This window comes from Oratosquilla oratoria, chromosome 3, assembly GCF_046742065.1.
Source record: "Oratosquilla oratoria isolate Oo_2021 chromosome 3, ASM4674206v1, whole genome shotgun sequence".
Classification (NCBI taxonomy): domain Eukaryota; kingdom Metazoa; phylum Arthropoda; class Malacostraca; order Stomatopoda; family Squillidae; genus Oratosquilla; species Oratosquilla oratoria.
This window is the reverse complement of record NC_134779.1, coordinates 79820434-79848085: the sequence shown is the minus strand read 5'-3', so window position 1 is coordinate 79848085 and position 27652 is coordinate 79820434. Positions and strand designations below refer to the sequence as shown.

Sequence of the window (27652 nt, the reverse complement as noted above, 5' to 3'; positions counted from 1 at the left end):
AAACCTGTCTCCTTATATACACACCCTGCATATGCTAAAGTAGCAAAGGACCCAGCCTTGTGGGAACATATCTTGGCAGGGCCAAGGTTGTGCTTTCATGAGGATACAAATGCCTGTAGTACAGGCATAATATGGACTTAACCTACACAATAGTAATATAAAGCCAAAGGCCAGCTGCTTCTACACAACATATCCATTCCTTGTCCATCCCATCTCTGCAGCAACAATACTATAAGCCAAAATGTCGCGTAGACGCACATATGGGGGACTCTGTTCACCACAGGGTCCCCTCCCCACCTATACTAGACTCTGGAGAACTAACATGGCAAACCCAGTGGGCCTCAGAACTTATGAGTTTAAGACAGTATCCACTGGGCTAATGTGTTGCCTATCATACCTTGTTCAATGTTTCTGCTAATGCTCTAGGATCTTTATGCTTTGTTCAATCCACTTTCAGTTTAGTAATCATTTCCAAATCTGTAGAACATTAGTCACATTTTTCTTAAGCTTCTCTCAACATACTCATACCTGGGTATCCTTTGATTTAATAGCTCCTTTCCCCCCATTTCCCAGGCTGTATCTCATTTTTTACTGAATTTTATCTTTGATTAAATCAGTCATTCTCCTTTAGTCACATAATTGTCCTTTCCAGTCTTAATTTTCAGAAAGGTGTCCCATTTATGCAACACTCAAAACTGGCCTGGCCTAAACTCACTCCAGACTCCACAAAATTGGTTATGGGTTGACCCAGTGGTCGTGGCTGGTTTCCTGAGGGCCCATAGCTCTCTTGCAAGATAGTGCTAGAGCAACAAAATGACTGCCTCCATAGGACACCTCATGACTTGAGGGCAAGAGGTAAAATTGGAGGAAGTCACCAAAATTACCCTTAATAAACCCTTCCATCTCAGCACTTTGTGAATGAGTGCATAAAAGAGGCAACATAGACAAGAACCCTCTCCCCCTTCCCACACTTTGAAAGGTATCTTCATTCTTCTACACCTGTTATTTCATATTTGAAGTTTCTAAACCAACAGTTAGCTTACAATGAAACAAAACAATAATGAAGGTATATTTATTTGTCTGGTGTTGATGAATACAGTAACAGGAGCCATAATGAAACACAGGTAATGTAAGGATTTAAGTTATGTATGATTAATGGGCCAATGGCCACTTAACTCTATTCAGTAACAAGCAGAACAAAAATGAACATAGAAAATCTTATCACATGGTTGTTCTTTTTACATAATTTATGTAGATGCATCTATCCTATTGGATGCCTAAAATAATAAATCATAAAATCTTTACAGAAAACATTTCAATAAACAAATTTGTCCATTACAAATTCTACATGACACTGCCTTGTACTGTATATTATCATAAATTCCAGCTTTTTAGTTTTTTCATCCCCCCCTCTTTGTTTTGTATGACAAAGCCAGTTATAAGTGCAATGATTGATATATATATACAGAATGGAAATGGAAACATGAGATAGGAGTCCAGTTTATTATGTTTCACCACTGGCACCTAATTCAAAGTATACATTGAGTTGGTTGCTTCTTGCTCCTCTCTCTTTTTTTTTGCTGTGAATATTCTGTGTAATCTGACATTTTTGTGTTGTTCTGGCTGTGATTCCTTGTCAGCTTTTGTTATAGTATGTTAAGTCACACTCAATGTATTCAGTTTTCCTGGAGTGATTATTCCTATTTTTTGTCCTGTGGTTGGGATATTTCGAATGTTGGTTTGCTCAATACATTTTGTTATTTCTGGGATTAACATGGAATTGGGAATTGCAAATATTTTCTTTTCTTGGTATTTCTTTACTTGCTACTCTTTCCATTATTTTTTTTGTCTCTCAGTAGTTATGTGCAACAAATTCTCCTTTACAAGGGAGATAGGGAAATCCATTCTCACCCATTTCATCCCCACATACTTCACTCCCATTCACCACCCCTCCCTCCTTTTTGGCTCCTCCTGGATGATGGGCCACCCTGCATCTTGCCCACTGCCCTGGGTCAGAAGCAGTATTGCAAGACAAAGCACATCCACATTTAATTGGTGACCCACCCCCCCTTTACAGAAAGAAATCTCTTCAGGCAGTGTCAAAATATCATTCACACCTACTCCCTCATCCCCATCTACTCCCATGTATCACATCCATACACAACCATTCTCCACTCACCCCTAATTTCTGTTTACTCCCTTCCTCAAGACATTCACCTCTTTCCCAATGCCCCCTTTACCCCATCCATACATCTCATCCTTGGTCACCCCCTCATGGTCACTCCCTCCACCTCTGCCTTCCACACCTCTTTTACTAATCTTTCTTCACTCATTCTTCCCATGTGTCCAAACCATCCCAATACTCTTTCATCTGTCCTATTTCCCAACTCCCTTTCCATCCTCGCTCTCCTCCTCACCTTGTTTCTCACTCTATCCAGCCTAGTAACCCCTACCTTACTTCTCAGGCATTTCATCTCAAACATATTTAAAATCTTATGTTCCATGTTTCTGCCCCATACAGTGCTGTCGGCACTGTGTTCCCACTTGAATTGTAAAAGGCGACAAAAACAAGATGGGGACGGTATGAGGCATCCTACTCTGTAGCCCCAAAAGGGACATTTCTTAAAAAAGCAAAGGCATCCATTCTATATGCACATTAAAAACTATTTTCAGCAGTGTCCTTTGCATACTTTTGTATTATGGGCCAAAATATATTCTGATTGTTGTGTCTAGAAAAAGTAAGCATTCCTCATATTCTTCTCTAATAGATTCCATCTTTTTGTGGACATTTAATGTTCAGAGCTTATTGCTGATGTTTGTGGTTAGAGGGGCTATGACAAGTATGAAAATCATGAACAGAATAGCAACCTTAGCAGTTCCCAATTCCTAATGACTCCTCATACAACAAATTACTGGATATTGAACAAATAATCCCAAAGGACAAGGTATAGCATGAAAATATAAAAGATCATTATATTTACCTAATAGTAATAGACAGGAGATGTGTAATTTCTGTGGGGTCATCTCCTGTGTACAAAATACTATGCACTAAATATGACCTACTTACTATGGCAAAAGTACACATGTCCAATTACACAGACTTAATTCACTTATAACACAAACCAGTATGACAGGACATCTACCAGATTGGAACATAAATATCTAATATCAGGGACTTGAAAACTGCAAAATTTAACAAATGTAAATTAACTAATAGCTGTAGTGGATTTATCATGTGATCTCTCCGAGCAGCAATAGTAACAGTGAAGGACGACAGCGAGAAAGAGAAAGAGAGAGAGAGAGAGGGAGAGCGAGAAAAAAGTAATATAATCTCTCCTCATGTACATACATACATATACCAAGGCTTTTTTCCCCTTCCAAGGGAGGTAGCCAAAAAGGGAAAGGCATAAAAACACTCCCACCCATTTCATCCCTAAATACACTCCACACCCCTCCCACCCTTCCTCTCATCTGAGCACCTCCTGGATGACGGGTCATCCCTGCACCCTGCCCACCGCCCTGGGTCAGAAGCAGTGTCGCAAGACACAGTACATCCACAGCAAGGCCGCTTCATTTAATCGGCGACCCCCCCCTCTCCATATAAGGCGAGGACGGGGAGAAATCCCTTCGGGCTGCGTCAAAATTTACTCACACATACTACACCCCCCCCACCCCCCGCCCATTCCTCCTCATGCAGTCACAACATCATCCATATACAACCATTCTCCACTCACCTCTGTCTTCCGTCCTCTCCCTTCCTTCCTCAACAGACATTCCCCTCTTCCCCAAAGCCCCCTTCACCCCATCCATCCACCTCATCCTAGGACGTCCCCTCATGTTCACTCCCTCCACATCTGCCTTCCATACCTCCTCATGTAGTTTTATCTATATACCTACAGGATTCCCCTTACAAAGGGAGGTAGCCAGCCAAGGCATGCTCACCCCACTTATCACATTCATCATTCCCAACTGCTAGCCCTTTCCACCCCTGCTCTCCTAATTTTTCATGCTATTCATCCTCATTACAAAGGAAGTTCGCTGGCTGAGTGGGTTAGGACGTCATTACTTGTGGTGAAGGTTGAGGGGATGGTGGTTTGAATCCTACCACCAGCAAAGTTGAACCAAGGACATGGTTCATTAAATTCCATGCTACAAAGTCCTCTGTAAGGGGCACCATCCTAGCCTTCTGATGGGAGGAGTTTGTGACGTTAAACTATATCTAAACCATACCATTCACCCTCATTACAAACATGTTTGATTTTGTCCTATCTCCCTTAAATTCCATGTCTTTATCTCATCATATTGTAGGCACAACCACCCCTTCATACAGTCTTCTCTTCATATCCATCCCCAGATACCTATTTCTCATGACACTTCCCTTCATTCCCCTTTAGCAATTACTTGCTTCCCTCACTCTAGTTTATCTTCACTTCCACTCCTTCATTCCCTACTTGGTACCCTTAATATCAACACCAAGTCCTCTATCCTCCAGCTTATTGCTATCCTTACCTTTTGTATATCTATCCTTCCTTTTACCCATATTCAATTTCAATTTCTCCCTACTGCATAACTTCTCAAACTCTGCCACCAATTGCCTCATACCCAATCACAAGTGCATTATGATCAAACAACAACTGACTGATGTAATTACCCTGAAAAAAGATCCCAGTGTTGAAATGTCAGAAATAAATTAAATTCTTGTTTCCACCACCACAATAATTATCACACACACACATCCCAGGTGGCCCATGTGCTTTTATTCTGGGTACCACCAGTTCCACATTTGTGTGGCACCCTACTGGTTGTGAGGTCTGCCAAACTTCCCCCATCAATCTGATGAGCCATTAGCCACAAAGTAAGGTTCTTCATTAAAGGCAATACAAATATTTACCCTCTAATCTTTCCATTGAAACTACATCACTGCCCATCAGTCTGATGCCAACCAAATTATCAAAAATCGTATTAACCACTTCAATACTAACATGATTTAATTTCAATACAGTGCTAGACAACTATATTAGTTGTTGCCATAAGATTCATACATAAACACTTTCACCCATTCAGCCCCTCCCTCCCTCTTATCTTGGCTTCTTCTGGATGACATGTCATCCCTGCATCTCATGCACTGCCCTGGGTGAGAAGCAATGTAGCAAGACACAGCACATCCACAGCAAGGGCACAAGATTTGATAGCAGGAAACCTGCATCCCTACAGTGGTTGGCAATAGTCCTCTTGCCCTCTCACAATCTCTCAAGAAAGAAACTTTGAAATGTCTGTGTTGTTTTGGTTAAGTCATTTTTGTCACCATCTGAAAACAGTAGGAGAGCAGCTGCTGGTTGTCAATGTGTGATGAAAATATGTAAAAAACTGCCCAAGTTCATTACTACCTTGGGCCCAGTCCAGAGACTGGGTGTCAGCCCCTCAGGGGTGCAACTCTTGATGGAGGTGAGGAGATAGTCATGTTTTGAAAATAGGTAGCTGAACTATTCATCTTACAGGACCACCATTTACAGTTACCCATCACTAGTCCTCTCTAGGAAGAAACTTTAGATTGCTGTGTTATCTATATCTGTTTCTACATCGCCAACTTTGAAGGGAGTGGTTGTTGGTTGTCAGCTCTTATGTAAACAACTGGGAAAAGCACTGCTGAAATTTGACAGATCTTGGGCTCAATCCTGAGTGTTAGGCCCTCAGGGTTGTACCTCTTGATGGAAGCAAGGGTACAGACATATTTTGAAGATGGGCAGCAGGGAGACAAGTCTCTCTGACATCCATCTTGCAGGTACTAGTCACACACTGTAGTAGAAGAGCACTCTACTGCTAAATTATTTAATTTGTGGTAGTAGCTTAATGAAATTTGTTTAAGCTGGCTACAAGACAGGAGAGTTAACATGGGACTGAAAATTCTGGTAAAAAATCATAACCTAAAGAAATGCTGTACAAACTGTTACATTTCATCACATACAATGATGAACATAAAACAAAATGGCATTGTCAACCCACATTAGCAAGTGTTTGTGATAAATAATTGATGTAATGAGAGCAATGCTGTGGAAAGCAAGAACATTGTACCTAGCTGTGATAGAACTGACCATATGAAACCAACAATGCCTTATAAAATGATTATACTCAATGTGAAACATTTAATACTACAGAGATACTATTTAAATCTGATAATTGCCTTGAAATTTAGCATTACAAAAAATCCCTAAGACTGCTGAAAAAATTATGGCTACTTAAGCAATGACTGGAGGTTGGTAAAGGTTTGGTTTGCCACAGGTCTCAGTGTGATCCTTCCACCTTGGACCACCTGCCCACCTTGCACTACCTGTCCACCTTGTACCACTTGACCCCCTTGAACCATCTGCCCCCCTTGCAACACCTGCCCACTCTGCATCACTTGACCACCCTGCACTACTTGTCCACCCTGGACAACCTGCCCACCTTGCATTACCTGTCCACCCTGTACCATCTGCCCACCTTGCACCACCTGTGCTCCTTGTACCACTTGACCACCCTGCACAACCTGTACACCTCCCCCACCACTTCCATGAACAATTTGTACATTTCCAGATCCTGTTCCTCCCTGTACTAACAGGTTGGCAGAAGCAGTTCCTCCTTGCACTAGCAAATTGGTAGTACCAGTGCCAGTGCCTCCACCCACCAATTGCAGGCCCCCTCCAGAACCCCCACTGGTCACTACGACCATCTGCTGTCCACCACGCATTCCACTGATGGTGCCCATCTGTCGAGGAATGGTCTGCACCAGCTGCACTGTCTGTCCTTGCAATGTTGCAAGACCAGTGGCAGTGCTACTTGTCCCTGTCAGAGTACCTGTGACTACTGCTGTTGTTGGGGAGGTGGTTGTTACCCGAGGGCCATTTGTTAAGTTACTCAAGAGGCCAGGTGTTGAGGTAGAGGCAGTGGGAACAGTGGTAGCTGCACTTGTATTAATCAAGGATGAAACTGTGGGAACAGCAGACCGAAGAATCTGTGCTACAGCTGCAATGGAAGTGGCAGTTGATGCTGCACCAGTAGTCAACTGTGTTTGTGTTAAGTTTCCAGTAGTGCCCCCAACTCCAGATGCTAACGTTGCACCTGCAGGTTTAGTGATGGAAATGGGCCCATGAGCTACAGAAGCTGCTTGTGTGGCAGGCTGACTAAGAGTTGTGACGTTTGGTTTGATGTTCTGAGCAGTGGCCCTTGCCTTCTTGTACTCCCTCCGCCAATGCAACCAAGCTGCAACATCCTTGTTGTTTCTGTCACCTTTATCCTCTAATTGCTGGTAATATGCTTCCCTCAGTACACGAAAGGCTTGCAGAGTGGCATATGGGAGCTGTGTCACAGGATCAAAGTACCGGGCTGGAAGTCTTTAAACAAAAACCAATTACGCATTATATATATATATATATATATATATATACATACACACACACATATGACAGGTTCAATTACCATTAAACTAGTATGAAAAATGAAAATGTTAAGTTATAAATTTGAACCCCCCCCAACACTGACTTGTCTCACTGACTCTTATAATTCACTTTCACCTCCACTCCCATTTACTGCCACATGCAACACCAAATACTCGTACCTAAATCTCCCTCCTTCCTATAGCCTCTTGCTCTTTAAATTCATACCCAACTTTTTACCAATCTTCAATTATATCAACATTTAATATCAGACACATCCTTTCACACATTTCAAATTCTGCCACTAACTGCTTCATTTCCTCCTCAGAATCAGCCACAAACAGTGTCATCCTTAGAAAACTGAACCAGAGTCAATTAATTTTAAGCAACAGAAATGGTAAAACATAATTCTAGTTACTACAAATTACAACATAGACCTAAGAAAGAGCAGCTTACCTTGTAATTGGGCACACACTTTTACTCAAACCCTTTGGCTTGTGCTTCTTAAAGGCTTTGCGGAAGTGATATTCATCAGAAAAAGTGATGAAAGACCGTTCACATTTTTCTGTGGGTTTCAAATCCATTTTGGTTTCATTCTCATTTTCCTTATTTGCACTACTGCACAATAATGTCCCATTCTGTAAAATGGAAAAAAAATATATATATATATATATATATACATTTCATATGTATGAATATATATTATACATATTCAGTATTTGTCAAAAGTATGTGTTGGGAGGGAGAGGAGAGGAAGGAGGGGGAGGGATAAAGGAAAGAGGTAGAGGGGAGGGGGAGGGATAAAGGAAAGAGGTAGAGGGAAGGGGGAGGAAAGAGGGAAGAAAGATGGGGATGAGAAAGGAAATATGGGGGGGAGGGGAGAAGGGAGAGAGGAAAGAGGGAGGGGAAAGGGATGAAAGAGAGAGAGGGGGGAGAGGAGAGGAGAGGAAGGGAGGAGTGAGGGGGAAGGGGGAGGGAGAAAAGAGGGAGGGAGAGAGGAGAGGGGGAGGGAGAGAGGAGAGAGGAGAGAGGGAAGGAGGGGGAGGGAGAAGGGAGAGAGGAGAGAGGGAAGGAGGGGGAGGGAGAAGGGAGAGAGGAGAGAGGGAAGGAGGGGGAGGGGGAAGGGAGAAGGGAGGAAGGAAAGAGGGAGGGAGAAGGGAAGAAGGAAAGAGGGAGGGGAAGGGAAGAAGGAAAGAGGGAGGGGGAAGGGAAGAAGGAAAGAGGGAGGGGGAAGGGAAGAAGGAAAGAGGGAGGGGGAAGGGAAGAAGGAAAGAGGGAGGGGGAAGGGAAGAAGGAAAGAGGGAGGGTGAAGGGAAGAAGGAAAGAGGGAGGGGGATGGGAGGAAAGAGGGATGGAGGGAAGGAAGGAAAGGGTGAGGGAGGGAGGGAGGAAAGAGGGAAGAAGAGGAGGGAGGGAGGAAAGAGGGAAGAAGAGGAGGGAGGGAGAGGTAAGGAAAGAGAGAGGGAAGGGAGGAAAGAGGGAGGGAGGGAGAGGAGGGAAAGAGGGAAGGAAAGGGTGATGGAGGGAGGGGAGGGAAGAAGAGGAGGGAGGGAGGAAAGAGGGAAGAAGAGGAGGGAGGGAGGAAAGAGGGAAGAAGAGGAGGGAGGGAGGAATGAGGGAAGGAAGAGGAGGGAGGGAGGAATGAGGGAAGGAAGAGGAGGGAGGGAGGGGGAGGAAGGAAAGAGGAACAGTAGGGAAATAGGGAGGGAGGGAAAGTGGGAGGAAAGAGGGAGAGAGAGAGGGTTGGAAAGGGAGGATGGGGAGGAGGGAGGGGGAATGAGGAAAGAGGGAAGAAGAGGAGGGAGTGAGGGAGGGGGAGGAAGGAAAGAGGGAGAGGTATGAAAGAGGGAGTGAGGGGGAGGGAGGGTGGGGGTGGAGGGAGGAAAGAGGGGAGAGGAGAGGAGGAAAGAGGGGAGAGGAGATGAGGAAAGAGGGGAGAGGAGAGGAGGAAAGAGAGGAGAGGAGAAAAGAGGGGGAGGAAGGAGGGAGGGAGGGGGTGGAGCAAGAGAAGAAATAGGGAGGGGATAAGGGAGGGAGGGGGAGGAGCAAGAGAAGAAATAGGGAGGGGATGAGGGAGGGAGGGGGAGGAGCAAGAGAAGAAATAGGGAGGTGATGAGGGAGGGTGGGGGACGAGGGAAAGAGGGCGGGAGGGGGAGGAGGGATGAAAGAGGAAAGGAAGGAAAAAGTGAGAAAAGGGAGGGAGGCAAGAGGGAAGGAGGAAGGAAAGGAGTGAGGCAAGAGGGAAGGAGGAAGGAAAGGAGTGAGGAAAGAGGGAAGGAGGAAGGAAAGGAGTGAGGAAAGAGGGAGGGGAAGGAGGAAAGAGGGAAGAGGAGGAGGAAGGTATGGAAAGAGGGGGAAGGAAGGAAAGAGAGAGGGAAGAAGAGGAGGAAGGCATGGAAAGAGGGGGAGGGAAGGAAAGAGAGAGGGAAGAAGAGAGGGAGGTATGGAAAGAGGGGGACGAGGAAGGAAAGGAAAGAGGGAAGGGAAGGAAGGAGGAAAGAGGGAAGAAGAGGAGGGAGGGAGGAAAGAGGGAAGAAGAGGAGGGAGGGAGGAAAGAGGGAAGAAGAGGAGGGAGGGAGGAAAGAGGGAAGAAGAGGAGGGAGGGAGGAAAGAGGGAAGAAGAGGAGGGAGGGAGGAAAGAGGGAAGAAGAGTAGGGAGGGAAAGAGGGAGGGAGGGAGAGGAGGGAAGGAGGAAGAAGAGGAGGGACGAAGGAAAGAGGGAGGGAGGGGAGGAGGGAGAAAAGAAGGAAAGAGAAAGGGAGGGAGAGGAGGGGGAGGGAGGAAAGAGGGAGAGGTGGAATAGTGTAGCTAGTTAGAGAGTGATATTAGAAAAGAGAGGCTGCAGGTCCATCTTTCTCCCTCTCCATTTCCACCTCCTCCCTCTCCCATCCCACCTCCTTCATCCTCCCTCATCCTTCACTTCCCCTCCTCCCTCCCTCTCCCACCACTTTCATACTTTTCCTTCCTCTCTCTCCCATCTCCTGGTTGGGAGGAAGGTAGTGTGAGGGAAGAGGAAGAGGAAGAAGAGGAAGAGGAGGAGGAGGAGGAGGAGGAGGGGGGGAGGAGGGGGGAGGAGGAGGTGGCTCTATCACATCTCTTGTTCCAACCTTCATTTCATCCTCCTCTCCCACCTCCGCCATCCATCCTCTTTCCTCCCTCCTTGCTCTTTCCCTTCTCCCTCTTTCCTCCTCTCCCCACCCTCCCTCTTTCTCCCATCCCCTCCCTTTTCATCCCCCTCTCTCCCTCTTTTCTCCACTCCTTTCTCTTTCCTCCCTTCCCTCTCTCCTCCTTCCTCCCCCTTCCCTCCCTCCCTCTCCTCCCTTGGAAGGGAGAGGGAGGAGGGAGAGAGGGGAGGAAGGTGGGAGGAGAAGGAGGACGTGGGAAGGGAGAGGGAAGAGGAGGGATGGGAGAAAAAGGAGGGAGGGGGAGAGTGGAGGATAAGGTAGAGGTGGGAGAGGAGAGGGTAGAGGTGGGAGGGGCAAGGAAGGAAGAGGAAGGGAGGGAAGGAGTGGAAGGGGGGAGGGAAGAGGGAGGGGGGAAGGGAAGTGGGAGGGAGGGGGTGGGGGAGGGAAGTGGGAGGGAGGGAGAGAGCAGAGGGGGGAAGGGAAAAGTGATGAAGGGTGAAAAGAGGGAGGGGGCGATGACAAGGGTCCTTGCTTTCCTTCCCCTTGTCCCCTTAAGGTAATGGAAAAGGATAATTAAGTAGAGGAGAGAGAAGGAAGGAGGTAGAAGGGAGAAATGGGGGAAGGGAAGAGTGAGAAAGGGAGGGAGGGAGGGAGGGAGGGAGAGAGGGAGGGGAAAGAAATTGGAGAAGAGAGCAAGGGGATGGGGTGGCAGGGAAGTGGGGGGGGATGTAAAGGAAGAGAAGGGTGGGGGGTGGGGAGGTGCAAGGGAAGACGAGGGAAATGGGAAGAGGAGTTGGGAAAGAGGAGGGTGGAGGATGGGGGATGGGGAGGGAAGAAAGGTCTTCCCTCCCTTTCATTTCTCTCTTCCATAATTCTATACACCCACTCACCCTGGGGGTAATGGAAAAGGAGGATGAAGAAGAGGAGAGAAAGAGACAGGGGTGGGGGGTGGAGGAGGACAAGAAGAATTTTCCATACCTCCTCCTCCTCCCTCTCCCAACTCTCCCTTCCATACCCATACTCACCCAGTGGGTAACAGAAAAGGAGGATGGAAAAGGAGAGTGGGAGGAACAGAGGGAGAGATGAAATGGAAAGGAAGGGAATGAGTGAAGGGAGGGGAGAGAGAGGGGAAGGGGGGGAAGGGTGTGGTGTACATGTACCCCACAAGTATGCTTGTAGGTGCAAATTGATGTATGCTAAAGTTGCGTGGTAGTCTGACCTGACTCAACACTCAAAGGCTGGGATGGGTCATCTCAATTAGGTTGTGTCTGGTCAAGGCGTCAGATCGGGCCTGGATATATATACCACCTGCCCCTAAGCAGGAAAGCCAGTCAGTCATATTCAGATATTAGGATCTGGACAATTCAGTCATTCTGACCTCTGTACATTGCTAGGCCTTTGCAGTCAGTCCTCGTGAGGACCACACTATGTCAGTCCTTAGGCCGACACACAAGTATCCACCAGAATAAAGAGCATTAGCCAGTGTCAATCTCTCCCTACATCACCTAGTCTAGCAATATACACCTGTATGTTACAAGGGAAGTGAGAGAGGGGGGGGGACAGGGAGGAGTGAGGGAGGAAGGGAGCAAGGGATGGGAAAGGGAGCGAGGGAGGAAGGGAGCAAGGGATGGGAAAGGGAGCGAGGGAGGAAAAAGGGAAGAGTGAGGGAGGAAAAAGGGAAGAGTGAGGGAGGAAGGGATAAGGGTAGAGTTGAGGACAGAGGTCCTCCCTTTCCTTTGCCTTAAGGTAATGAAAAAGGAGGACTGAGTTGGGAAGAGAAGGAGGGAGATGGAAAGGAGGCAAAAGATGGGGAGAATGGGTGGAAGAAAGAGGAGAGGAAGGGGATGGGGGCAGGGAAGTGAGGGAGGGGTAAGATAAAAGGAGTGTGGGGGGCAAGGGAAAAGGTGGGTGGTGGAGGGTTAAGGGAAGAAGGGGGAGGGGGCAAAGAAAGAGCCAAGTGGGGAGAAGTAAAAGAAAAGGAAGGTGGAGGGAGGTGTAAAGGAAAAGGAGACTCGGGAGATGGGGTTAGGGAAGAGGAGAGGGGGGGGGCAAAGGAAGAGGAGGGAGGGGGAGGGGTAGGGGCAAAGGAAGAGGAGGGAGGGGGAGGGGGAGGGGTAGGGGCAAAGGAAGAGGAGGGAGGGGTAGGGGCAAGAGAAGAGGAGGGAGGGGAAGGATCATGGGAAGAGAAGGGTATGGGGAAGGGGAGTGGGTGAGGTACAACCCTTTCTTCCCCCAGGGAATATTAGAAGTGAGCAGCAAATGTTTGGGAAGGGATAATATCCACACAATCTAGTATTCTAGCATTAAGCTGCTTTGCTATCCCATCCTGGGACCAATGACCAGGATCTTCATGTGGTGGTCCTGCACAATGGAATGCAAAGCTCCCCATGAGCTATACCTTCTGTAACTTTATGGGCTAGACCATATATACCTTTTCATTTTATAAGAAACAATCTCCATCAGCAGTTACCACACAAGGGTACTTACACTGCCCTACACCTCACCCATTACAGACAAACTAGTCTTCTGGCACCTCCAAGAGACTATAGATGGACTAAAGAATTGAAGTGCATTACTTACTGTTGTATCATCCACTTCAATATTGGTGTCCTCATTCTCCACTTTCTCCACACTGGAAGCTGGGTTAGGTAGTGGTAGTTCTTGGATAAGTGGCATTGTGGTGGACTGGAAGCGGATGAATGGTCCAGTTGGGCCTCGTCTTGCCACCTTGGGCTTTTTGCGGTCCAGCTCAGCCAACTCGTACTTTTCTGAATATAAGAGATAATTTACCTCTATAATAGAGCAGATGACCACCATGGGATTTTTGTGGTCCACCACAGTCAACTTGTACTTCTCTGAAGATACCAAGAAGATTTATCTCTATAATAGGATAGACCTTCAACTTTCACATGGGTTAGGTGAAAGACACTCGTAAGTAAAAATCCAGCAACTAATTGGTGCTAACCCTGTTAACCCCTTCCATACGGTGCCACATACGTAGGCGTCATGAGGAGCAAGTGGATACGTGAGGCTGCCATATCGGCGTCTTGATTATATTTATTGTAGTTGCCCCTCCGTAATGACATACTCTCTAAACTGTCTGTAATCACATTTTCTATGGTTATCAAAATTCACGGGTGAAAGAGAGAACGATCGATATAAGCGGTGACTATATTTTATGATGCGAGTATTATTACGACACGTCGTACGGCTGGCGTCGGCTGCTGCCCACAAGATTTAAGGCCCATACTGAAGAGGTTAAGGGGGCTGTTGCAGTGAATTTCCGATTAATATTTTCAAAAAATCAAAATATTAGAAAAATATCCCTGTCATCTAGTGGCCTTTGGCAAGCCAGTCCTGAAATCCCTACTCCACCCTCGACCACTGGTGTATCATGTTTCCCCATGATCTATTGGCCTTTAGTAACTCCGTTCTGTAATATTTCTGCGAAATACTAAAAAATAAAGGAGTTATGACTAAATTTCTGACCACCCCACTTCCTACACCATCCTTGACCCTTTGCTGTATTATGTTCATGCATATATACATATAAAATCAAAAGCAATTTCCCTGCCATCTATTGGCCTTTGTCAACCCTATTCTAAAATATTTCTACAAAATACTACAAAATAAAGGAGTTATGACTATTTTTCTGAGACTCCCCCACTTCCCACTACAACTTCGCTGCTGTGGCATTCCTTGGGGAGATGGGACGGCTCGGACAGACAGTCTAGGGAACAACAACAACAACAACTTCGCTGCATATACATTCGACTAAGTTATTTCATCGCAATAAAAATGGCACAAATGCGATGTATTTTGTTATTCACTAATAAAGACTTGCTGGAAACTTGTCCTACACGTGGGGGAAGCACTTCACACTCGAGATGTCAGAAATGTGAGTAAACTGAGAGAAATGAGAATTATTGTGAGTAGGCAGAGAAAGCGAATTGTCGCTCCTTGGAGAACTTTTATTTGAAGCTATAATCATTTCAGAAGCAGTGTCGCAAGACACAGCACATCCACAGCAAGGCCGCTTCATTAAATCGGCGACCCCCCATTGCAACCTTGTGCTGTGTCTTGCGACACTGCTTCTGACCCAGGGCAGTGGACAAGGTGCAGGGATGACCCGTCATCCAGGAGGTGCTCAGATAAGAGGGAGGGTGGAGGGGTGTGGAATGTATTCAGGGATGGAATGGGTGGGAATGATTTTATGCCTTTTTCTTTTTGGCTACCTCCCTGGTAAGGGGGAAAAAGCCTTGGTATATGTATGCCTAAACATTCGAAGAAGAAACATGCGTTTCATGAAAGAGCTAAGAAACTGAATCAAATTATTAAGAAAGAGTGTACTTCTGCCTTGGTTATTACTGGAGATGATCATAGCTACAATGAGGGAGGTGGTGCCTCCTGAAACCCTTGCCTTCTGAGCGGCTAATACCTCGTAAAAGGGGGGACCAGGTTCTAGCTACACTTTATAATAACATGTGAATGACATAGAATGCATGAAGATTGGCACAGAGAAAAAAAAATCTAAATGAAAAATATAAAAAATGCAGGGGAATGTATTTTGAACTTCAAAGCTCAATATCTCAAAACTACACTTTTCTCTACATTTTTTCTATCTCCTCCGTAACTACTTGGCTGATTCTTAATGGGATTTAGATGATTTGAAAGCTGAATAAATTTGCAATTTTTTTTTATTGTGGTGTTTTTTTTTTTTGTGATAGAAGTCCATATATTGTATTCTCCTAAACTAAGAGGAAATTCCAAAAGCTGTAAAATAATTATTTAGGTATTGCTATAGATAATTTGTGGTATTTTTTTCAGCATGTTCAGTCAATGGTAAATGAGGAGACAATGTGATTAAAAAAAAAAAAAAAAAATTTAATTCATTGTTTTTCAACCAAATGATATGAAAATTGGTGGTGAACATCTCAGTATATGTATATATAACATGTTAAAAATTCGCGAAATTCCGATATTAATTGACGGAGTTCGTTCTCGAACGCGACAGCCCCCTTAATGGCTCCACCGTTCCAAAGTCATAAACTGCACACCATTGGCTGGGAAGATGCACCCTTATTTTACAAGGAGATTGGGAATATCTGTGTATACATCACATACATATATCCCAAATGACCTTTTTCTCTTTATAAATAGGGTGACTCATTCAAAGCATGCATCTATCCCACACCCATTTGTTACCTTATCCATCATGGATGTGGGTAACCCCCACGCAGTGGCTGGCAATAATCCTCAGAACCTCATACAGATCTTTAAGAAGAAACCTTGGACCATTGTTAAAGTTTTATCAGTGTGGGACTGTTTCTATCTCACTAGAAGTGTGCGTGTATTCACCTTTACCTAGTTGTATTATACAGACAGAGAGCTATGCTAGTAGTGACCTGTCTTTGTATCTTTTTATATCTAGTTCTTAAATTCTTGTATAGTTTTTGCACATACTGTTGCCTCATCCAACTTGTTCCAGGCATCTACCACTCTGTGAGGGACTATTCTTTCTCAGATCTCTTCTATAACTATCCTTTTTGAGTTTCTTTTCATGTCCTCTTGTTTTGTTTTTTTTAATCCCAATTTAATAAATCTTCTCTGTCAAGGACGTCCACCCCTTTCATAATTCTGTAAATGGCCAGATCTCTTTCTCTTCTTTGTTCCAGGGTTGGTATTTCCAGTTTGGACAATCTTTCTTCATATGTCAATTTAGAGTGTGTTGGTGCCATCTTTGTCATTGCTCTTAGAATTCTTTCTAATTTCTTTATATATATATTTTTTTGTACTGGGTGTCTATAGTGTTGCAGTGTACTCCAATCTTGGTCTTATCAGTGTGACTAATATTTTCTTTACCATTTCCTCATCCCACTCGTCAAAGGCCACTTTCATTCATCTTAGTAAATTGAAGGTTCCTCTGACTATTTTGTTGATATACTTGTCTGGTGACATGTCTTTGCTGATAATTACTCCTAGGCCCTTTTCTGAGCTAACTCTTTTTTACTTCCTTTGTACCAATCTTATATTGCCCTGATATTCTATTTTTAGTTTTTCCAAATTCCATTATACATTTCTTGATGTTGAAGTTCACTTCCCAATTTTGACTCAATTCCCAGACTTTATCCAGGTCTCTCTGTAGTGATTCAGTCTTCCTCTGTACTTTTTTACTTTCTTCAGTATTTTTGTATCATCTGCAAAGAAGTTCATATAACATTCCACATCTTCATCCATATCATTGATATATGTGTGTGTGTGTGTGTGTATTTACCTAGTTATATTTTACAGAAAGAGAGCTATGCTTGTAGTGACCCGCTTCTGTATCTTTCAGCATACAGTTTGATAATAAATTCTTGTATAGTTTTTGTACTCACTGTTTCCTCATTCAGTTTGTTCCAGATATCTATCACTCTATGTGGGAAGTTATTCTTTTTCAGATCTCTTCTGTAGTTATCCTTTTAGTTTCTTTTCGTGTCCTCTTGTTTTTCTCCTATCCTACTTTAGTAAGTCATCTCTATCAAAGACTTCCATCCCTTTCATAATTCTGTAGATGATTAGTAGGTCTCCTCTTTCTCTCTTCTTTGTTCCTGGGTTGGCAGTTCGAGTTTGTCCAATCTTTGTTGTTAGTGCCATCTTTGTTGTTGCTCTTTGAATTCTTTCTAGGTGTCCATAGCATCACAACATACTCCAATTTTGGTCTTATCAATGTAACTAATATTTTCTTTACCATTTTTTCATCCATGTAATCAAAGACCACTTTCATTGATCTTAATAAATTGAAAGTTTCTCTGAATAATTCGTTATGTTTGTCTGGTGAAATGTCATTGGTGATAATTATTCCTAGGTCCCTTTCCGAGTTAACTTTTTTAACTTCCTTTGTACCAATCTTATATTGTCCCAATATTCTGTTTTTGTTTTTTCCAAATTCCATTATACTACATTTCTTGATGTTGAAATTCACTTCACACTTCTGACTCTCTCCAGGTCTTGTTGTGATTTGCAATCTTTTTCTGTACTTACTCTCTTTAGTAGTTTCACATTATCTGCAAATAAGTTCATATAACATTCTACATCTTCATCCATGTCATTTACATATATAGCAAACATTATTAGAGGCAATACAGAACCTTGTGGGACTCCACTTATCATTTCTTCCCAATTTGAGTTCTGGTCTCTGAGTACCACTCTCATTTTTCTCCCATTCAAGAAATCTTTCATCCATTCCAATAATTTTCCTTGTATTCCACCTATTGTTTCAATTTTCTAAGTAGCTTTTTGTGTGGTAGTTTGTCAAATGCTTTTTGTTAATCTATGAAGGCACAATCTGCCCATCTGTCCCTTTCTTGAATTATTTCTATTAGCATCGAGTGAAAACATATCAAGTTTGTGGCACATGATCTTCCATGTCTAATCCAAATAGTTTTGGATTTAGTTTTTGTTCTCCAAATGTTTAATCCATTTACTTTTGATAACTTTTTTGCATATTTTTACTATTGTACTTCTAAGGGATACCAGTCTATAATTGGTTGGATTTTCTTGGTCTCCTCCTTTATATATTGGTACAATATTTGCATTCTCCCAATCTTGTGGTACTTTTCTTTTTTTGAGTGAGAAATAAATTATCTTGTGTATTTTGTCCGTTAGTTCATCTACACATTTTTTCAATATCCAATTCCATCCGGCCCATGTGATTTCCTGATGTCAAGTTTTTTTTGTTTTTTTTTTCCCTTATTTCTTTCATTGTGGGGATCTTTCTCTGTCATTGATCCCCATTATGTGAGCCCTCTATTGTGAATACAGACTTAAAATGTTTGATCATAATTTCAACCATTTCTACATCTATATATTTATTTTCTTCATGCAGTTTCACTATTTCATGTTTGTCTTTTACATATCTGTAGAATAGTTTAGGTTGGTCCTTGCATTTTTCTATTATGTCTTTTTCATAGTTTCTCTTTTCTTCCCTGTGTATTTTTACTTATTCATTTCTTAGTTTGATGTATATTTGCATGTTTCCCCCCCCCCACCTTTTCCAGGCTTTGTCTCCTCTATCTTCAGCTTCACTACACTTTATGTACACCCTTTTTTGCTTCTTTGAATGATCAACAACAGTGTTGTTTTAAATAGCAAAACTTCTAGATGGAAAAATGTTACGAGTGGAGTTCCTCAGGGTTCTGTTCTTGGGCCACTTCTATCTGTAGTACAGACAGTCCTCGAATTATACGAGTTTATTTTTTTATGAATTCAGAGTTATACGGTGTCCAAAAATAGGGGTTATTCATCACATTGTATGAATTCCTCAGAAATATATGGTTTCAAGAAAGTTAAAATTCACACTGCGATTTAGTTCAGAAATGCAGCCACAAGGTGTCGCTAGCTAGCTGTTTCCCACCACCCGCATCCCTCTTACCCTGGCCGCGTGCCAAGCTCATTGTTCACCTATACGTGGTTGCGGCAACGTCTCTCTCTCTCTCTCTCGTGAAAAGTGATTTCAGTGTCCAGTGTTTAGCATGGCTCCCAAGTGCCCATCTACATCTCCAGCTGGCGGTGATATGCCTAAGAGAGCAAGAAAGACTACACTGGAGGAAAAGCTGGAAGTCTAGGACAGAGTAGAAAAAGGCCAGTGGAACAGTGTTATTCAGATCAGAGGAGGAAGCAACTAAATAGAGGAAAAACGTAATGAAATAATTTTGTGTTTAAACTTTTCCCACAGTCATTGTCATTTTTATGTAGTTGTAAGGACAGTTTTTTAATAAAAGCATTAATAAACATATGAGACGTACAAAGAAAAGAAAAGAGAAGTAAAGCAAAAGGTAAAGGTGGCAAAGAGGAGAGCAGATGTGAAATGGGGTAGGAGTATGACAGAAAATTTTGAAAGTAATAAAAAGATGTTTTGGAAAGAAATTAAGAGAGGAAGAGGAGGCGAATCAAGTAGGGAAGAAAAGGTAAAAGGTACAGATGGAGAGTTGATAATGGAAGAGATGGCAGTGAGGGGAAGATGGGCAGAATATTTTAGGGAGTTGCTGAATGTGAAGGAGGATAGGGAAGGAAAGATAGCTGCAGTGGGAAATGCGAAGAAAATGAGAGTGATGAGTGAGGAGAATGGAGGAGAAATAAGGAAGGATGAGGTGAAGGCAGTTGTAAAGATGATGAAAGCAGGTAAGGCACCTGGTCTGGATGGATGTCATGCAGAATGTCTGAAAAAGGGAGGTTCAGTGATGGTGGACTGGTTGGTGAGGTTATTTAATGTTTGCTGGAGAGAGGGTAGAGTACCGGAGGACTGGAGTAGTGCCTGTATAGTTCCTCTTTACAAGGGAAAAGGGGACAAGTGTGAATGTAGTAATTTCAGAGGGATTAGCCTGTTGAGTGTAGTAGGGAAGGCTTATGGGAGGATCTTAATTGAGAGGATTAGGAGAGGAACAGAAGGAGTAATTGGTGAGGAACAGTGTGGATTTAGGACGGGTAGAGGTTGTGTAGATCAGATCTTTGTGGTAAGACAGATATGTGAGAAAGCTATAGGAAAGGGGAAGGATGTTTTTTGGGCTTTTATGGATCTGGAAAAGGCTTATGATAGGGTAGACAGAAAGGCACTGTAGGAGGTTATGCAGATTTATGGGATAGGAGGAAAGCTTTTGGGAGCTGTTAAGAGTTTTTATGAGAGTAGTAGAGCATGTGTTAGGATTAGAAATGGAGAGAGTGAGTGGTTTGAAGTAAAGGTGGGACTTCGTCAAGGATGCGTTATGTCGCCCTGGCTGTTCAACTTATACATGGATGGGGTGGTGCGAGAGGTGAATGCTAGGGTAGTGAGTCAGGGATTGGAGATGGTTAAAGAAAATGGAGAAAAGTGGGAGGTGAGCCAGCTGTTGTTTGCGGACGACACTGCACTTGTGGCAGGGTCAGAGGAGGGATTGAGGAAGCTGGTGACAGAGTTTGGGAGAGTATGTGATAGAAGAAAGCTAAAGATAAATGTGGGTAAAAGTAAGGTGATGAGATGTACAAGGGGTGAAAGTGGCAGTAGACTAGAAGTGAACATTAAGGGAGAGCGACTGGAGGAAGTGGATAGTTTTAGATACTTGGGTGCAAGTGTAGCAGGAAAAGGTGGAGTGAAGGTGGAGGTAGAATGTAGATTGAGAGAAGCGAGTAAATGCCTTGGTGGTTTAAAGAGTGTAATGAGGAATAGACATTTGGGAATGGATGCGAAGAGGAGACTGTATGAAGGAGTGATTGTGCCAACAGCACTGTATGGGGCAGAAACGTGGAACATAAGAGAAGAAGAGAGAAGGAGTTTGAATGTGTTTGAGATGAGGTGTCTGAGAAGTATGGTGGGGGTTACTAGGCTGGATAGAGTGAGAAATGAGGAGGTGAGGAGGAGAACAGGGGTGAAAAAGGATTTGGGAGATAGGGTTGATGAAAGAATATTAGGATGGTTTGGACACATGGAAAGAATGAGTGAAGAAAGACTAGTAAAAGAGGTATGGAAGGCAGATGTGGAGGAAGTGAACATGAGGGGACGTCCTAGGATGAGGTGGATGGATGGGGTGAAGGGGGCTTTGGGGAAGAGGGGAATGTCTGTTGAGGAAGGAAGGGAGAGGATGGAAGACAGAGGTGAGTGGAGAATGGTTGTATATGGATGATGTTGTGACTGCATGAGGAGGAATGGGCGGGGGGGTGGGGGGTGGGGTAGTATGTGTGAGTAAATTTTGACGCAGCCCGAAGGGATTTCTCCCCGTCCTCGCCTAATATGCAAAGGGGGACGGAGAGGGGGGGGTCGCCGATTAAATGAAGCGGCCTTGCTGTGGATGTACTGTGTCTTGCGACACTGCTTCTGACCCAGGGCGGTGGGCAGGGTGCAGGGATGACCCGTCATCCAGGAGGTGCTCAGATGAGAGGAAGGGTGGGAGGGGTGTGGAGTGTATTTAGGGATGAAATGGGTGGGAGTGTTTTTATGCCTTTCCCTTTTTGGCTACCTCCCTTGGAAGGGGGAAAAAGCCTTGGTATATGTATGTATGTATTAATAAACATAATAGAAATGTGTTTAATGCAAAACGTATGCAGTGAAAGATTATTCTATTTCGAACACATCCTTCAAAGGGGTACTGGGGGGGATTGGTATTCAAAGTCTATGGGGTTGGGTATGCATTCCTTACTTTATACGGTCCCTTCTGGAACACATCTACCGTATAAATCGAGGACTACCTGTATATATAAATGATATAGACCATGGACTAAAACCTTTTGTCTCCAAATTTGCTGATACAAAATTGTGTGGAATGGCAAATGATCACTTAAATCAATTAGATATTCAAGAAGATTTAGATAAATTACAGCAATGGTCTGAAAAGTGGCTAATGAAATTTAACACAAGTAAATGCAAGGTTATACACATTGGTAAAAATAACAGTACGATTACAAGTTATTTGGAAAATCGTTAACAAAAGTGGATAGTGAAAAGGATCTCAGGGTAATTATGAGTAACGATCTCAAATCATCTAAGCAGTGTATTTCAGCCTCTGAAAAAGCAAATAAGATTCTAGGACTGATTGCACGATCTTTTGACTTCAAAAGTCCATCTCTCATTAACAAGCTATATAAATTGTTAGTTCATCCACATTTGGAATATGCTGTTTCCATATGGTCACCAAATCTCATTAAAGACATTGACAGATTGGAAAAAGTACAATGGCAAGCCACAAAATGGATTTCAAATATCAAAAATAAATCATACAAAAATCAACTAACACATATGAATCTGTTTTCCCTAAAAGAGTGTAGACTCAGTGGTGACTTGATACAGGTCTTTAAGATTCTAAAGGGGATTGACATCAAAAGTGACAAAATTTTTACACTGATTGAGAATCTGACAAGAAATAATGGTCTCAAACTGTCAGGAAAGTATTTAATTTGGAAGTGGGTAGAAACAACTTTGCCAACCATGTAGTTAATGAATGGAATAAACTTCCTGCAGAGGCAGTGCAATGTAGTTCAGTTCAGCCTGTAAAAGCAAATAAGATTCTAGGACTGATTGCACAATCTTTGGACTTCAAAAGTCCATCACTCATTAACAAGCTATATAAATCGTTAGTTCGTTCACATTTGGAATATGCTGTTTCCGTATGGTCACCGAATCTCATTAAAGACATTAACAGATTGGAAAAAGTACAATGGTGAGCCACAAAATTGATTCCAAATATCAAAAATAAATCATATGAAAATGTACTAAAACATATGAGTCTGTTCTCCCTAAAAAAGCATAGACTCAGAGGTGACTTGATACAGGTCTTTAAGATTCTTAAGGGGATTGACATCAAAAGTGACAAAATTTTTACACTGAATGAGATCTGACAAGAAATAATGGTCTCAAACTGTCAGGAAAGTATTTAACCACTTCCGTACGATGATGCCTACATTGGCGTCATGAGGAGTGAGTATACGAGGATGCCAGCATTGGCGTCTTGATTATATTTATTTTGTACTTGCAGCTGAGTGATCCCCAATATTCTGTGAACTGGCTTGATCATGTTTTCTGTGGTTATTAATATTCAGAGTGAAAGAGAACAAGTAATACAGCTGTGACTTTATATCTTATAATGCGAGTATTGTGGTGCATCATCGAATCATCTTACATCAGGAAGCTGATACTGCCCGAGAGAATTTGACTCGTATTGAAGAGGTTAATATGGAAGTGGGTAGAAACAACTTCACCAACCATGTAGTTAATGAACGGAATAAACTTCCTGCAGAGGCAGTGCAATGTAGTTCAGTTCGAAGCTTTAAGATTAGTTTAGATAAACATCTAAGCAAGATGCTGTAATGACTACCATATATTTTATATTATTGGTTTATTTGTTTGTTATTATTTGTCTGTTTATTATTTGCTTGATTTTAATTTATTATTATTTACTATTTACCTGTTTGTTTATTATTTAACTATATACATACGTACATATACCAAGGCTTTTTCCCCCTTACAAGGGAGGTAGCCAAAAAGGGAAAGGCATAAAAACACTCCCACCCATTTCATCCCTACATACACTCCACACCCCTCCCACCCTTCCTCTCATCTGAGCACCTCCTGGATGACGGGTCATCCCTGCACCCTGCCCACCGCCCCTTATATGCAACGGGGGACGGAGAGGGGGGGTCGCCGATTTAATGAAGCGGCCTTGCTGTGGATGTACTGTGTCTTGCGACACTGCTTCTGACCCAGGGCAGTGGACAAGGTGCAGGGATGACCCGTCATCCAGGAGGTGCTAAGATAAGAGGGAGGGTGGAGGGGTGTGGAGTGTATTCAGGGATGGAGCGGGTGGGAATGATTTTATGACTTTTCCTTTTTGGCTACCTCCCTTGTAAGGGGGAAAAAGCCTTGGTATATGTATGTACTCTATTATAAATAATTTCAGCTTTCTTCTTGGCTTTCAGGGTAAAGTAAGGAGGGTACTTTATTTCAGTAAAAACATAATAAATAAAAAAGGTTAAATTCTTCATCCATATACTCCTCTGACCATATCCCATTTTGGTTTTCTTATCCATAGCAGAGTAAAAATGTACATAATCATTATTGTCTTTTTTCTAAAAGGTTTAAATTTTATGTTTCCGTCTCTTATCAAAAGGGTATCAAGATAAGGCAACATGTTATTAGTTTCATATTCTGCCATATTCAAACCTAACCTACGAGAAGTTAACACAAAGTACATTGTCTATGTATCTAAGCCAAATTACATCTTTAGGGATAATGTTACTTAATCTAGTATTTTCTAAATGTTCTAGAAACAAGTTAGCTAATACTGGGCTTAGGGGGGAACCAATTGGCAAACCTGGAAAAGGCTTACGATAGGGTAGACAGAAAGGCACTGTGGGAGGTTATGCAGATATATAGGATAGGAGGAAAGCTTCTACGAGCTGTCAAGAGTTTTTATGAGAGTAGTAGAGCTTGTGTCGGGATTAGAAATGGAGAGAGTGAGTGGTTCGAGGTAAAGGTGGGACTTCATCAAGGATGCGTTATGTCGCCCTGGCTGTTCAACTTATACATGGATGGGGTAGTGCGAGAGGTAAATGCAAGGGTAGTGGGTCAAGGATTGGAGATGGTTAAAGAAAATGGAGAATAGTGGGAGGTGAGCCAGCTGTTGTTTGCTAACGACACTGCACTTGTGGCAGGATCAGAGGAGGGACTGAGGAAGTTGGTGACAGAGTTTGGGAGAGTATGTGATAGAAGAAAGCTAAAGATAAATGTGGGTAAAAGTAAGGTGATGAGATGTACAAGGGGTGAAAGTGGCAGTAGACTGGAAGTGAGCATCAAGGGAGAGCGACTGGAGGAAGTGGATAGTTTTAGATACTTGGGTGCAAATGTGGCAGGAAAAGGTGGAGTGAAGGTGGAGGTAAAATGTAGATTGAGAGAAGCGAGTAAATGCCTTGGTGGATTAAAGAGTGTAATGAGGAATAGACATTTGGGAATGGATGCTAAGAGGAGTCTGTATGAAGGAGTGATTATGCCAACAGCACTGTATGGGGCAGAAACATGGGACATAAGAGAGGAAGAGAGAAGGAGTTTGAATGTGTTTGAGATGAGGTGTCTGAGAAATGTGATGGGGGTTACTAGGCTAGACAGAGTGAGAAATGAGGAGGTGAGGAGAAGAACAGGGGTGGAAAGGGAGTTGGGAGATAGGGTTGATGAAAGAGTATTAGGATGGTTTGCACACATGGAAACAATGAGTGAAGAAAGACTAGTAAAAGAGGTAGATGGATGGGGTGAAGGGGGCTTTGGGGAAGAGGGGAATGTCTGTTGAGGAAGGTTGGGAGAGGACAAAAGATAGGGGTGAATGGAGAATGGTAGTATATGGATGATGTTGTGATGCATGAGGTGGAATGGGCGGGGGGATGGGGGGTGAGGTAGTATGTGTGAGCAAAATTTGACGCAGCCCGAAGGGATTTCTCTGCGCCTTCTCCTTTTATGCATGGGGGCACGGAGGGGGGGTCACCGATTTAATGAAGCGGCCTTGCTGTGGATGTGATGTGTCTTGCGACACTGCTTCTGACCCAGGGCAGTGGACAAGGTGCAGGGATGACCCGTCATCCAGGAGGTGCTAAGATAAGAGGGAGGGTGGAGGGGTGTGGAGTGTATTCAGGGATGGAATGGGTGGGAATGATTTTATGCCTTTTCCTTTTTGGCTACCTCCCTTGTAAGGGGGAAAAAGCCTTGGTATATGTATGTATGAAAGTAAAACAACAGTTAGAAATACAGAGGTTCACTAGTCTGTGAATGGGTGAGAGTGGACATATGCATTTGACTTGGCTACCTCACTAACAAGGGGAAAGAAGCCTTTGGTATATAGATAGACCTTGTATATGGAAGGGGTGATGGGGGGAGACAAAGATATATGGCAGGAAGGGAGGGTGAGATAGAGCAGGTTTTTTTTTATATTTACACACACTGATGACATGAGGAATATCAACCTCCAGTGTCCCTACATTCAAACAACAGAGACTAACCATCGTTAATTTTCAAGAGTAGTAATTGTCCATTGGATTTCCTACATGAGGAACTTAGGCAATCCAGTAACTAAGGAAGGACATTAATACATACCTAATGATTTCAGATTAACTTCCTCTGTTAACTTGGCCTCCTCCAGCAGTTCATCTTGAGTGAGTCTCCTTGCAGCAGGTTGACTGTTGTTCCTTTTCTGTGCTCGTCTCCTTCTCTCTGTCTCTGCCCGCTCTTGTTGCCTCTTCACAGTTTCAGCTGACTTAAGTTGAGTTGATCTACGTATCCCTTTTTTCTCTCCTGGAAACATGAATTACTTTAAAGTAAGAAAATACATCCAAGTTAGGAAAGATCTTCAACAGTTCCCTGTGTTTACCTAACCACCCTATCACTTATATATGTATATGTATATATATTCTACAGGGAGAGATAATGATGATATGGTTTAATGTCATAATTTCCTCCCTATTGGAAGGCTAGGACGGTGCCCCTCACAAAGGGTTTTGTAATGTGAAATTTAATGAACCATGCCCTTGGTTCAACTTCACCAGAGGCAGGATTCAAACCGCCGTCCTCTTCACCTTTGCAGCAAGTAACAACACCCTAACCCGTTCAAAGAGAGTGGGGGGTATATCAGATAATTTTTTGGTGGAAGGTAAGTTGAGAGTGGAGGATAGATGGAGAAAGGAAAAGGACAGAAGGTAGGGAGGTGCTTAAACTGCTTAACCACTTCACTCCGGGGCACATCGCACGTCTGGCAGCATTAGCTGCCCGACGTGCGATGTTGCGTCATAATAATTGCATTATAAAAAATAAAGTCAGTGCTCAATCGTTCATTCTCTTTCACCCGTGAAATTTGATAACCATAGAAAATATGATGAAGCCAGTTTAGAGAGAATGGAGGTTACGTAGGTACGACTACAATAAATATAATCAAGACGCCGACGTCGGTATCATCGCGTACCCACTTGCTCCTCATGATGCCAATGTAGGCGTCACCGTATGGAAGTGGTTAAATGAGAAAGAAAAGGAGAATAAGCATGTGAAGAAGCTGAGAGGAGTGGGATGGAGTGAAGGAGGAATGGGGATGGTTCACAGAGAAATTCACAAGGTGTGCAAAGATGGTGTGTGGAACAAGGAGGATGGAAGGAAATAGAAGAAGGGTAGTGAGTGGTGAGATTAGGAAGCAAAGAAGGTAGTAGAAGAGAAGAAGCAAGTATTCACAGACTGGTTACAAAATAGGACAAGAGAATCATACGAGGTACAAAGAAAAGAGAAGTAAAGCATAAGATAAAGGAGGCAAGGAGGAGAGCAGATGTGAAATAGGGTAAGAGTATGACAAATTTTTGAAAGTAATAAAAAAGGTTTTGGAAAGAAATTAAGAGAGGAAGAAGAGACAAATCAAGCAGAGAAGAAAAGGTAAAAGGTGCAGATGGAGAGATGATAATGGAAGAGATGGCAGTAAGAGGAAGATGGGCAGAGTATTTTAAGGAGTTGCTGAATGTGAAGCAGGATAGGGAGGGAAAGGTAGTAGAAGTGGGAAGTGCTTAGAAAATGAGTGATGAGTGAGGAAAATGGAGGAAAAAATAAGTAAAGATGAGGTGAAGGCAGTTGTTAAGATGATGAGAGCAGGT

General features: G+C 43.2%; 1 protein-coding gene across 4 annotated transcripts in view; it reads right to left on the bottom strand.

The window, feature by feature from the left end:
- Positions 1-1058: 1058 nt before the first annotated feature.
- YL-1 (Vacuolar protein sorting-associated protein YL-1) overlaps positions 1059-27652 on the bottom strand; it is a 45097-nt gene continuing 18503 nt past the window's right edge. For 3 of the 4 annotated variants that reach the window (XM_076182809.1, XM_076182822.1, XM_076182802.1), the window contains exons 5-8: positions 26121-26318; positions 13118-13305; positions 7869-8050; positions 1059-7370 (exon numbers count right to left, since the gene is read on the bottom strand). In XM_076182809.1, coding sequence (XP_076038924.1) covers positions 6233-7370; positions 7869-8050; positions 13118-13305; positions 26121-26318 — 1706 coding nt within the window. In that variant the 3' untranslated portion in view covers positions 1059-6232. The remainder of the gene's footprint in view (positions 7371-7868; positions 8051-13117; positions 13306-26120; positions 26319-27652) is intronic. The other variant, XR_012966257.1, reaches the window with a different exon arrangement.